Source organism: Crotalus tigris, unplaced genomic scaffold (assembly GCF_016545835.1).
Source record: "Crotalus tigris isolate CLP2741 ecotype Arizona unplaced genomic scaffold, ASM1654583v1 scf7180000017774.6281472, whole genome shotgun sequence".
NCBI classification, from domain to species: Eukaryota; Metazoa; Chordata; class Lepidosauria; order Squamata; family Viperidae; genus Crotalus; species Crotalus tigris.
Genome location: NW_024096625.1, coordinates 5,784,344 through 5,798,414, shown reverse-complemented (window position 1 = coordinate 5,798,414; position 14,071 = coordinate 5,784,344). Strand labels below are relative to the sequence as shown.

General features: G+C 36.8%; 1 protein-coding gene across 2 annotated transcripts in view; it reads right to left on the bottom strand.

Annotated features, from left to right (window-relative positions):
• Positions 1 to 14,071, bottom strand: part of RAPGEF5 (Rap guanine nucleotide exchange factor 5) — a 136,089-nt gene that overhangs the window by 110,461 nt on the left and 11,557 nt on the right. For both annotated transcript variants that reach the window (XR_005556506.1, XM_039342130.1), the window contains exons 2-5: positions 7,441 to 7,491; positions 6,948 to 7,054; positions 2,692 to 2,813; positions 468 to 636 (exon numbers count right to left, since the gene is read on the bottom strand). Coding sequence is in view for 1 of the 2 variants with exons in the window: in XM_039342130.1 (XP_039198064.1) it covers positions 468 to 636; positions 2,692 to 2,813; positions 6,948 to 7,054; positions 7,441 to 7,491 (449 nt within the window). In the remaining variant the exon portion in view is untranslated. The remainder of the gene's footprint in view (positions 1 to 467; positions 637 to 2,691; positions 2,814 to 6,947; positions 7,055 to 7,440; positions 7,492 to 14,071) is intronic.

The following is a 14,071-nucleotide window of genomic DNA, read 5'->3' as shown; positions in this document are numbered from 1 at the left end:
GTTTAAAAATGAGGGAAAATACAACATGCATGCTTTTTAGATACTGTGATATACTTGATTAAAAAGACACATAAGTAGCAGCGGGCTTTATAAAATGTAGCAAGTAAAACAATAGGTTTATTTCTATTCAAAAGCAGTATCATGTTCATATATAATGTTAAGTGTTTTAATACTTTGATTCCTATATAATGCTAAATCATAAGAAAAAATACTCTTTTAATATAATGATTTAGGTTTATTTTTATATAATCATTTTTACAATGGTAATTATGTTGGTACTTATATGTAATATCTTACACTGATTTAGGTTTTTTAAAAAAATTAATTGCAATATTTTGAAATTTTATTAAAATGTTTGAAAAGTAAGATAAATCATAATAAACAGACTCATAACATGCTGTAAAACTAAAGCATTTTAAATGTATATGTGAAGCAAGTCAGTCAGTAACTAACAGAAATATACTTACAGGTTACACATATTAATTCTTGGAGAAGTAACAGGCACCATCTTCAATAGAAATTTCACACCATTTTTCCATCTTTTTTCTCCTTCATATTCACAGAATAGGTATGTGCATTCATCAGATGAGAACTGGTAGAAAACATACCTATCTAGAAAATATATCTGCTTACCCACTGTTTAAAGAAAAGAAATATATATATATTATATATTTTTAAAAGAAATGGTTCTTACCTAATTGTCACAAGCCAAATACATATATGCAACTTTAGTCTATAATTCATCAAGTAAAAACATCTGGCAATCTGTGTATAAACATGAAAAACAGAGTTAGGGGAATATTTCTATGGCCAACCCTCCCCCTCCCCCAAGAATTCCAGTGCTATAGACTAGAGAGAAGGTTAGAAAACAAAGATTCTGAAAATGGCATAGAACAAAGGGAAACACTACTTCCATGCTACTGCAAGACAAATAACATGAGTATGTTTACATCATGTTTCTCAACCTCAACAACCTCCAGCATGCTGGCTATAGAATTCTGGCTGTTGAAGTTCACAGATTTTAAAATGGCTAAGGTTCAGAAACACTGGTCAATTTGAAGAAGATGTCAAAGACCAATACATATATGGCAACCAATTATTTCTTCACAAGTCCTTGTGCAGGTAGAAGATCAGTTTTCCCCAAATAGCATCTAGATATATTAGATTACAACCCCCATAATTCTCAGTCAGCATTATGAGAACTGATCCATAGGGAAGAAACAGGATAGAAAAAAGTTACTGCACTAACAGCACATGATTAAAGTCTACAATCTGTGGACAGTAGAATTTCTATTTCTTCATCAGTAGCTTTCCATCTCTATTCTCTAAGTTTTAGGACAGAATGTTATAGATCAGTAATAATTCTCTCTAATCAAACCACCATAAACCATTCTTCTACCAGGTGTCATAACTCATCAATCTCAGCCAACCATTTGACTACTTATCACAGAATCAATGAGTTATGCTTCCTTAACAAAACATTTCATTTTCTGAAAAACTCTTTCATGAGTGCATGTTGGTCTAATGATAAACTACCTATAAAGGCTGGTTCTGTTCATTACGAGATGCTAGTTAGGAATAACGTTATTAAAAAGCACCCTGTTCAGCAAACAAAGCCATGCTAACTACACAAACTATTCTCACAGCGCACACTGAAATGAAATGGTTCCAGAACTTCTTCACTGAGAGGAAAAAATAAACTGCATGCATATGTAGACATGCATATTATGAGCACACAACTGGAAAAAATATGGTTGTAACAAGCTATTACTGAAAAGTGGCTCTACTTTAGCATGGTTTGAATGAAATAAGAAACTCATACAATAAATATGCTGATAGATGAATTTGCATTAATTATACTTCTATTCAAGCCCTACGTTTCAAAAAATTTATCACTTAAGATATCTTAAGTGTTTTTCAAGAGTCATTCAGTAAAGATTCAAAGCCTTACAGAGTACAGTAAGCACAGTATTCCATAAAAAACAATGAAACATTACATTAAGCAAGTCATACTGAGCTATCTGAAGAAAAGGTAAACATCATAGCAAGAATCAATGTAAAAAGATCTAGCAGAGAGATGAAGAAAAGGTTCAGTCATAAATAAAGAAGGTGGATGGAGAGGCCAGACATATCAATGACGTATATGTGGATGGGTCTATGATAAATGTGGTAAAACATGAAAAAAGGTGAACACAGATATATATCAAAGCAATATATTTATTAATGTATATGTGGACATGCATGCCACCTTTTAATACAAGAAGATAGCCTTTTTGTACTATCAAAAAATATCATTAAAAAAATGACTGAAGAGGAAGAAGAAATAAATAGAAAAAGGAATGCATATTCAGTCAAAAAATTATTTTCAAATACCATAAGCATACAGTGAATCTGCTATCTAGATTTTAGAAATTTAATGGAAATAATGTCCAGAAAAAAATGATAGAAATAACCAAGTGATATATATTATGAAAACTGATACGTACTTTCATGGGCATAAATATCTAGCAAATATATCATTGTAAGTATTCAGAATATGAAAGATACAAATGCATGATAAAGGGAGATTATTTTCAAAATAATACTCTTTTTTTCTAATTTCTTTCTATATATTCTAAATCTAATGCGCCAATAAAGATGAAAACAAGAGAAATTGAATGTTTTACACAAGAGGTTGGACTTGCTACTGACCTGTAAACACAATTCCCATATTTAGTAGTAGCTGCCAGACACCAGCTGCTGTAGATCTGCTCCTAATGAAAGTGCAGCATTTCAAAAGCCAATCTACCAGTTCAGATCCAATGCAGCTTTGCCTAACAAAATAAAGATCAAAGTTGTAATCCTGAGGCATTTACAAGAGAATATGTTCGGTGCTCATGTCAGGCTTACTTTTGAATAAACATATATTGTACTTTGATTCATACTATGATAAAATACACGTACCTAAACTGAAATACAGCATATATTTAAGGTTAAATCCTGGTGACATAATGAACATGCTACTATGCAAATAATCTTTTACATTTAACTTTGCAGTTCAGTGTAACTGTGTTCACTCCAAAGACTGGTTACATTACAACAGGTGCCATGAAGTTTACATATTCAGAAGTAGCTATCAAAACAGCCATTTAAACCACTGTGTGCCTGCCATGAGTCACTTCCACTGGAATAGCTGGTGAATTAAAATCTGTCTAGAAAATACTGAGAGCCTTGATGTGCTAAATTTTCTAGGAGCAAATCCCACTCTATACTTTTTGCAGAGGCCTAATAGTTACAGCACTCCAGCTGTACCTATTGTTCTCCTTACAAAGACCCAAAAAGAGATGGCTTTGAGATTAATTTAGTTCATATATGAACACCATAAATCCTTTAGCCTCGATTTTTCCTTTTGCTTTGTTTTTCATAATTTATATAACCATATAAGAGCTCTTCAAGATATTTTAATCCAGTACTTTCTCAGGGCTGGATAGTTGAAAGTGCCAAAAGAAAAATATATCTAATCTGGGGGTTTTCAAACTGTAAATCATGACTCAAAGCTTGAAGCAAAGTCTTACATAGCTTCAGCTCTGCCTTCAGACATCTCATGGACCATTCTCTACTTTCTACATTGTCCAGAATGTCTATTAGCCCAAATTCACAAGGTTCATCAGATGTTGTGTGCTATGAACTTGGAATCACCAAAAAAGATTCCATAAAAACGTCAAGGCCCTTCTGGCTATTTCTCATTGCCTTTTGTGTCTGAAGTTATAGGGGGATGTGAAGAAAACAAAATTTCCACATGATCCAGGCAGCAAATATGTTTGGCAACAGAACTGAAAATGCTTGCCCCAAACAGGAACACCTGCTGCAATAAATTAGAAGAGGGAAGGTACTTCCTATGATAGCCCAGTGGTGTAAATTTACTCTGAGTGATTGGTTTCCTTGATTTAGCACTCAAATAATAGATGAAATGAGTCTACTTAGTGCAAATAAGTTTTTGCTGACTGTTCACCTATTTATTTGATCAACTAAACTGGTTTGTTCTGTTTTCTATGTATATACACTACACATACATACTAGACACTAACTCACAAACACTAGGCTGAACGAAGGAAAGAAAAATCCATATAAAAATCACTAAATAGTAGCAAGATATCAGGCTTCTGTATCTCTTTCTAGTGATTGCCCACACTTTTATTGCCAGATCTAATTTACTTCAGCTATTTAGCAACATGCAGTCTCAATAATCAGGCAGATATGTTAAGAAGAAACCTGGTAGTGTTTACTGTTGTCACAGAAACCCTGGTTGGCGTCAATCCCAGTTTGTTTGTTTGTTTCCTGCTGCATTTTACTTTGAGCATTTAATAAGGCCCTTAGTTAGCTGTGAAACCATTCAGTTTTGGGGGGAAGCCAGCAGCATCTGAGTGATCCTTCTTCCTTTGAAACCACCCCTAGTTTCTTGGAAAAGAGTAATACCAAAAATATCCTTAAAAGAGCAACTAAAATAGTATTTGGGGATAATTATTTGAGCCATAACAGTTGTGGAATTATTTGAACCATTGTAACAGTCAGAACTTGTTCTTATTCCGCCTGGACAGGACAACAGCTGGAAAGTTCTAACAAGAGTCTGCCTGTGCAAGCCTCGTGGCTTTCACACTCACTTTTGAATTACTACCAAAATTAGTTCCTGCATCCCCCGATAGCTTGTCTATCTAACCTAAGACTTAAAGGAGTTTTGGCAAGGCTCCAACTTTGGGTGCATAAGCAGCATATGAAATACAAAGCTGGAACATTGCCAGAATTTGTTCTCACGAACCAGCAAAAAATCAGAATTTTCTACAGTTGCTGGAATAAAGTGCTAACAGTGATCCAATAAAAATGTATAGTCAAAATGAGACTGACCCTTTCAAAAATAAAATGCAGATTTCAAAATTATATAAAAGTGATCAAGTTTATTATTCTCGTTGAAAATGTTTCTAAATCTATTGAAGTATTGTTTCCAATAGATTATTTTATAACATTAAAAGGCTCTACTACTACTTTAAGATACAGATTAACATTACATTATTAAAAAACATATTTTGTCTATTTTTGATTGAAATCTTTATTTTTATTGGGAAGGAGAAAAGAAAAAATGATACTTGTGTTCTACTTGCATTTCGCATAGTAAATGATTTTCTACATTAAAATAGCTTAAATATGTTTTAATCAATTAAAAATGGCATATGTATTTTAATTAGTTTAATTAATTAAACCAAATGGAGATGGATAGGTTCTTTCTTAAACTAATACGACTTCATAATTAAGCTCTAAAAATTTCTTTGAAAACTAAATTAACATAATAACAGAATTGAAGGGACCCTAGAGGTCTTCTAGTTCAACCCCTCCTCCTTAGTACAACAACACATTAAAGATCTGGAAATCCAGCATAATAGGGCTGCTTTTCCCAAAAATATTTATTTCAGCCAGCTCCTTTTTTAAAGCAGTGACATATTTATATCAAATAACAGTCCCCAAAATCCAAACTACAGCAATTTTAGCATACAGCACACTTCCCACAGCAGTTTTGATGGGTGGATACAAAAAAATACCATATGAGCTAAGATTGGCCCCTCTGGACATTGAAACTATAGCTCATGTCCTCCTATATTGCATCTTCTATAACAGACATGTTAAACTCGCAATGTCACGTGACATCGCACAACGTATCGGGAGAGTTTTGCCATTGCCAGCAATGGGATGGGCACAGCTTCTGCATGATGCACCCCATCTGCGGGCTGGCAGTTTGACACCTCTGTTCTATAAAGACTCACAGGCTCAATTTGTAACACCTTACCTAATAAAATATCTGGGAAATATCAATCTTTTTTATGTGCAACTATTAGTATCAGATCAGTATGAAGTAATTTCTCTGAATATGCCCAAATTCTGTTATGCTCTATGTAAAATTAGGCAAATTTTAACCGCCCACTGTTAATCCAGCACAAATTGCAATATATTTTTTTGTCTTGTGTTTTTATTTTTTACTATTATTATTGTTTTTAATGCTGGTCAGTGACGATAATAAAAAGTGATCCATTGATTTTGAATTGTGCTAGAAAAAATTGCTGAAGACATCTTGGATGGCAAAAAATAGTAAAACCAGATTGCTTACTAGAACACAAATAATGAAGTTAAAGCTTAAATACAGATAATGTGCACTCATAAAGTAGAAAAAAGAATCTTTGGAAAAAATCCCAATTCTTGGTGGGGGGAAATCAAAGCAATCAAAGATCGTTTTCTTGTTTCACGACAAACAATTCATCTCTGTCATTGTCATAATTTATTAGCATAATCAAGTTTATAACTTAGAAATAATATTCTGACTGTATTTGTATATCATGCCAATCCAAGGTTTGTGTAACTATGATTTAATAAACCAAAAATCAACTAGCACTTCAACTTAAGCACAGATTATGGTTACAAATCATAATGCCAGGGTTTGATGAACTTATTTGTAAGTGACTGGATATTCAATCTGTGCAGAACAATGCTATAAACTAGGTCAGAAAGTAACTAAGAATCTTCAGAAACTGATGAGCACACAAAACACACAAACAACAAAATTACAAATAAAAACAGTTTATTCAGTGCCTTAGATCACAAAGTTATTTCCACGTAGGCTGCTGGTGACCATCACTGCATTTACATAGCACCACAAGACTGCTTTGGATTAAGAAGTTATCAGCTTAGAACAGGGGTCTTCAAACTCAGCCCTTTTATGACTCATGGAGCTAGCTGACGAATTCTGGGAGTTGAAGTCCATGAGTCATAAAAGGACCGAGTTTGAAGACCCCTGGCTTAGAAAGAGATCGATGCCAAGCCAGAAATACATGGGCACCGATTCAGATCCAATGCAAGTGAATGACGGAGCAGGCGGAAGTAAAAATAAGAATTTTTTTTAGTTAAAATAAGAAATGCACTGTTACCTGCAAAGGCCCATCAGAGACATTCTATCTTTTATCAGAGCGGAAGCTTGTAATAGAAAAACGTTTCTGAGTGCTCTTCCAGCACACAAGGCATCCTCTCCATAAATCTAAAGAAAGATAAATTGGACAGACAACAATTTTTGCAATTTAGACAGTTATATGTAGCTTTACAACTATATAAAATTTGCAAGACAGAGCAAACTAGTACAGCACAATTTCATTAATCTTTTAAAGTATGGTTTTAGTTATCAATAAAAATTATATATTAAAATTACATTCCACATGGCAATTATGGGCTCAAAAATAAAGAGCTGCTAATACTGCTGCATTTAAATATAAAATAGCTCAAAACAATGAAGGAATGTGACTAGAGCAGGGGCAGGCTCAGGAATTCTGGGAGTTGACGTCCACGAGTCATAAAAGAGCCAAGATTGCCTACCCCTGGACTAGAGTTTCTATAATAATACAAATAGAAAAACAACAGTAACAATACCTTATTAGGCGGGTTTTCCACATATGGATTTGAAATTCTCCTAGATATAATCTGTAAATAAAAATAAAAAGTATAACAATAAGGAATAATTTAAGGCAACTCAGATAAATAAAAACATTTCTTACAATCACTTGACACTCTCTTTGATTCGTTTCCATCCATTGCTTCTTCTCCTGCTTTCAGGAGCTTTGGAGAATAGCCTGACTCCCTCTTCTTTGTGGCAGCCAATGAGATATTGGAAGTGCCTAAAATGCAATCGTATGACTGCAGGGAGGCTGCAAAATATGACTGGTCATAAGCCTCCCTCATTTAATGATATTGTAACTTTGAATAATCACTGTAAGTGTAGTCATAAACTAAGGACTACCTGTAATTTGGTTCCCTACATGTATGTATGTATGTATGTATGTATGTATGTATGTTTGTATGTATGTATGTATTTATTTATTTATTTAATTGATTTATATGCCGCCCAATCCCAAAGGACTCAGGGCGGCGTACAAAATTAAGACAATCATCGAGAATAAAACAATAAAATAATTCAATCATACCGCAAGTCCGATCATGTCCCGGCCCCCCCCTGGGGACATCAGCCCCAGGCCTGCCGGAACAGGAGAGTTTTAACGGCTTTCTTAAAGGCCGGCAGGGTGGGAGTTGTTCGAACCTCGGGGGGAAGTTGATTCCACCAGGTCGGAGCCACCACAGAAAAGGCGCTTCCCCGAGGGCCCGCCAGCTGACATTGTCTGGCCGATGGGACCTGAAGGAGGCCCAATCTATGGGACCTCACCGGTCTCTGGGAACTGTGCGGCAGTATGCGGTCTTGTAAGTAACCTGGCCCTATGCCATGAAGGGCTTTAAAGGTGATAACCAACACCTTGAATTGCGTCCAGAGACCCACAGGAAGCCAGTGCAGCTCGCGGAGGATAGGTGACATGTGGGCGTAACTTGGCGCGCCCACAATTGCTCTCGCGGCTGCATTCTGAACCAACTGCAGCCTCCGAATGCTCTTCAAGGGTAGACCCATGTAGAGTGCATTACAGTAATCCAGTCTTGAGGTGACGAGGGCATGAGTGACTGTGAGTAAAGCCTCTCGGTCCAGATAAGGCCGCAACTGGTGCACCAGGCGAACCTGGGCAAAGGTCCCCCTGGCCACAGCCAATAGATGTTGTTCCAAATTTAGCTGTGAGTCCAGGAGGACACCCAAGTTGCGTGCCTGCACTGAGGGAGGTAAATTTGCCCCCCCCAGGACTAATGATGGACCATCCAGTTGACCTTTGGGAGGCAAGACCCAGAGCCACTCGGTCTTGTCAGGGTTGAGTCTAAGCCTGTTCACCCCCATCCAGACCCTCACATCTTCCAGGCACCGGCACATCACGTCGACTGCTTCACTGAAAGGACACGGGGTGGAGATATATAATTGGGTATCATCCGCGTACTGATGATACCTCACCCCGTGTCGCCGAATGATCTCACCCAGCGGTTTCATGTAGATGTTAAAAAGGACGGGGGACAGGACTGAGCCCTGAGGCACCCCATGATCAAGGCGCCTAGGGGTCGATCTCTGTCCTCCTGCCAGCACCAACTGCGACCTGTCAGAGAGGTAGGAGAAGAACCACCGCAATACGGTGCCGCCCACCCCCACCTCTCCGAGATGACGCAGAAGGATACCATGGTCGGTGGTATCGAAAGCCGCTGAGAGGTCAAGAAGCACCAGGATAGAGGAATGACCCCTATCCCGGGCTCGCCAGAGGTCATCGGTCAGTGCGACCAAAGCAGTCTCAGTGCTGTAGCCGGGCCTGAAACCAGATTGAAAAGGGTCCAGATAATTAGTTTCATCCAAGGATCGGAAGAGTTGGGACGCCACCACCTTCTCTACAACCTTCCCCACAAAAGGGAGGTTGGAGACAGGACGAAAGTTCTTCAAAACAGCTGAGTCCAGGGAAGGCTTCTTGAGGAGGGGCCTCACCACCGCTTCCTTTAAAGGTTGCGGGAAAGACCCCTCCATCAAGGAGGCATTGATTATTGCCTGGAGCCAGCCTCGTGTCACCTCCCTACTGGCAGAAACCAGCCAGGAGGGGCACAAGTCCAATATACAGGTGGCGGCATTCATTGCCCTCACGGCCTTGTCCACTTCATCAGGGGTCACAGACTCAAACTCGCTCCAGATAACATGACTAAGACCAGCCCCCGGCAACTCGGCTGGCACTGCCCAGTCGGAGTCCAGGTCTCTCTGAATCTGAGCGATTTTGTCCAAGAGAAACTGAACAAACTCCTCAGCTCTCCCCTGCAAGGGTTCCTCCGCCTCCTCCACTTTAAGAAGGGAGCGGGTCACCCTAAACAGGGTGGCCGGGTGAGATTCTGTGGACGCAATAAGTGCCGAAAAGTGAACACGCTTTGCCGCCCTTATCACCACTAAATCAGTCCTAAGATAGGCTCTTAATAGTGATCGGTCAGATTCAGAGTTACTGGCCCTCCAACGTCGCTCATCTCCCAGAGCTCCTCAGTAAACCAAGGCGCCCTCCTTTATTTAGAATAAAGGAACAGGAAAGGGGGAAAACAAGAGACCCGTTTAAAGTAAGTCATAGAGAAGAGTTTGTTCTTGTACATTTCAGTTTGTGTGGATGACTAGAACCTTCTGAAAGACTGATATCAAATGCCTCAAAACTTACTGTTTTCAAAAGAAAAAAAAAACAGTTCCCAAATAAACTGAATGAGGAAGGTGATGGCATTTAAGTGAAAATGTGCCATGTAGTATGAGATGAATACCAAGATGATTTTGGCAAAGTTCTATGATGTTATAAATATCATCTCTGTGACTGTCTGTGTCTGATTATAAAGAGGAATCTCATGGTTTTGAGCCACATTTTATTTATACAATGTAAAGTTAATGTGAAAACAATATAAAAGCCAGCTAGATGACTTTGGGCCACTTTCTTTCAGCCCAACCCACTTAACAGGGGTTGTTATTGCGGGGAAAATAGGAAGAGAAACAAGTATTAAGTATGTTCACAACTTTGAGTTACTTCTGAATTACTAATAAGAGCAAGATAAAAAAAAATTAATAAATAAAAAAATATATAAATAAAATCCAGATACAGGTATTCTCAATAACTCCTTGTTTAACAACAGTTTCTGAAAAAGTAACTTTATAACCCTCCCAGCATCCCTGCAGTGATGTGATCAAGATTCAGGCGCTTCACAGCCAATTGGCATTTATGACTGTGACACTGCTCTTCACTGTCATGATTGCCACTTGCAGGCTTCACAGCTGGCTTCAAACAGTCAATGGAGAAGTTGGCAGTAAATTTGCAAGTCCCTATCATATGACATCTCACTTAATGCCTACATTACTTAGTAAAGGTTCCAGTTGTAGTTGTTAAGGGAAGACTACCCATAAACAATATTTTTTATTCAATATTGCTTTCCTGATCCAAGCCAGTACAGATCAGATACTATTAGATGCTTTTTACAAAAGTGAGAATAACTTCTTGGATATATCAATGACCTATTTTCCCATTGATTTCAGTGTACTAAGGCAATATTATCTTAACTGCAGTATTACCTAAACCAGGGGTCCTCAATCTTGGCAACTTTAAGACTTTGCTGGCTGAGGAATTCTGGGAGTTGAAGTCCACAAGTTGCCAAGGTTGAGGACCCCTGACATAAACCATAAAAGCTGGGTTCATGCATAGTATTAAACCATGTTCAAACCAAAATATACTTAGCTATATATGAAGCTAGCTATTGTTCCTATAGTAACCAACTAGTATTTCTGGGAAGACCATAAGCTGGAACTTATTTTATTTTATCAAACTGACATGAAAACACTAGCCTTCACTGTATCACTTCCAACAACCAGCCTCAATGGCTCATTCTCTTTGAACATACGAATTGTATAGCGACTACCAGAAAATCTTTCATAGATCTGTCTAAAGAACAGTTATCCTCATTAGTGTACCCTATCACACCTATCCCAGCACTCATAGTGAGTTAACTTGGCTACTTTAACTGGATACTTATTTGATTAGGATAGTCTCCTGGGGAATCATACTTACTATTAAGACATAAACCATATTTGGCAACTAGTGGCCGGATTTACACACTATGCTAGGGTGTAACCAAGCCAATTTTTATTTAACATAATATATAAATGTGATTAATTTATGTATCACTAAGGAAGTATGCCTGCAGCTCTGCACTAGAACTCCTTTATGCCAAAGAATTCAATCATTTGACCAATCTTCATGCTATGTTACAACCACTGTGATTTAGATTGTCCAAATATCAAATATGGTATTTCCCTTAACTTCCCAATGAAGGTTCTGGGTGAGACTGGTACAAAAGCAGAGGGACTATTTATGAAAATATCTCTGCAGAAGACCATGTGTAAATTCCAGGTGAAGTATCCATTTCTGAGCATTTTAAAGTATTTTTAGACATAGTTTATAGCTCTTAGACTTTTAAAATGCAAAGTATGTTGAGATAATAACTTAGATAATACCTATCCGAGGTTCTGAGGGAATGGCTACATGGAAGTGTAATATAATCAGTGAGTCAAAAGTCTCCCAGGAAGAAGGAAGAAGTGGCAGCACATGATAATTGATCTTGTAGTAAATCCCATAGACAATAGTCACCGCCAGAAAGATAATACAAAAAGCAAAAGAAGGAAAAATCAATCAATTTGTATTTTTTTGGTTCTTAAGACACCAACAATTATGAATATGAATGAAAGTAACACAGATATTAAATGTTAAGCCCCAGCTTGTCAAGTATAGTCTACTGAACTACATTGGATTGGATTCAAATGAAAAGATAAACCTAAACCAAACAAACCATTTATGGTTTGGTGCAATATATAAATCCATCTACTAACTACAGCAATTCCCAAATTTATATGCAAGAACTTTTCAACACTTACTTGGAGATATCAGAAGTTGAACGTGTGACTTACCATCATTATGCCTTCTAAAAAGCAGGCAAAAATTGGGTAAATTAAAACCATTCTATTAATCTTTGGAAATTAGAAAAATGTGATTTTGGGGGAAGGAATGAGGATTTTTGTTCCCAATTACTTTAAAAATGTTTAAAAATTCACAAGATTATTCAAAATGTGTCTCATTTGACTAAAACACTTAATACTCCAAAAAGAGATATCGTCTAGGGAAGACGAGGATGGAAATAATTTCTCTTCATTATCTTATTTCAGGTTTCATTCATAGTATTTTGATCAAGAAACATGATGACGATGATGATGATGATAACGATGACGACGACGATGATGTGATGGCTTAGTAGGGAAGAAGTTAACATAACGGCAATGAAGCAAGAGAGATAAAAAGAATCTAGATATGTTACTGATCTATGGTTTCTCCTTGAAGTATACTATCAAAGATTTTCTTACTATATGCTGCAGACTAATAAAAATGTAAATCCGAATCACTTTTCTATGTAAATTATAAAATTAGTATAGAAAAAAATCATGTAAAATAAATTATCAGAAAACTAAATGCGCCTGTTGTTACTTAATATGGCTCTGGCATATTTTAATAACAATGATATATTTTTAATAACAATGAATTGCTATGTTTTGTTATTTAATACATTTTCAATTTTGCAGTCCACTTGTACTATAAGATCTACTTCCTTCAATCTTCCTAACAATTTAGAAATAGATTGGCATTTCCACATACTTACTGGGTCATGGTTGATTAAAAGCTATTCTTATTATATTATCTCTAGAAATGTATTAATGAAAATATTTTGGATAATAGTTGGAAATGGGGCTAGAGAACAAATCACACAAAAAAAATCTACATGTGTCCTTTAATTTATGAAGGCTGATAGTTTATTGATGAAAATCTCAACCCAAGTAAAAGCAAGGGCTGAATGAAATTCCCAATGAACAACATTAAATCACTATTCTGTATTGTTTTGAAATGAAAGCTTGATGAGCTCTGAAGTCTGGAGCTGTATGTTTATTCATTTGATTTATCTCATTGTGTGGATGGCTCATTATTTGCAGTTTAATTAAAAGAGACAGAACATCCATATTCATATATCCACATGTATGTGCACAAAAAGGCAAACATGCTATTGCATATAGTTAGAATATTTAAAGGTTAGGTATAATACAAGTGAAAAAATCACTCGTGGCAAATCTTATTGGGTCATTCCAGCTGCAAGCTCCAAGTTATTTCCTCTCAGCAGAACACCTTTAGAACAATTTCTCAGCAGGTGAAAAAAGAAGTTGCTCTATTTAGGTTATGTGGCCATGCAATTAAGTGCCCCCCCTACCAAAATTGTAAAAGAACTGCATGATGACTGGACCTGCACCATCAGCCATTCACTTCAGAAAACATTGAGGGGATGAGACAAAGTCCAAGATGTTAAATAAGGTCCAATCACAACAGGATAAGAAATATTGCTACACTATTCAAATGACCTCAGTGGAATGGAGGAAAAACTTTCAGAAGAAGACAACAATATGTTCTATGGTTTCGTTACCTATTAGTTTTACCTAGCATGGATTTCTTTTGAATAATAATGGTCACGTATGGATACTTCATGTTACTCCCTTCACTTTCCTCTTCTATTTGTTTCATGCTTAATACAATACACGTACTATTGTATT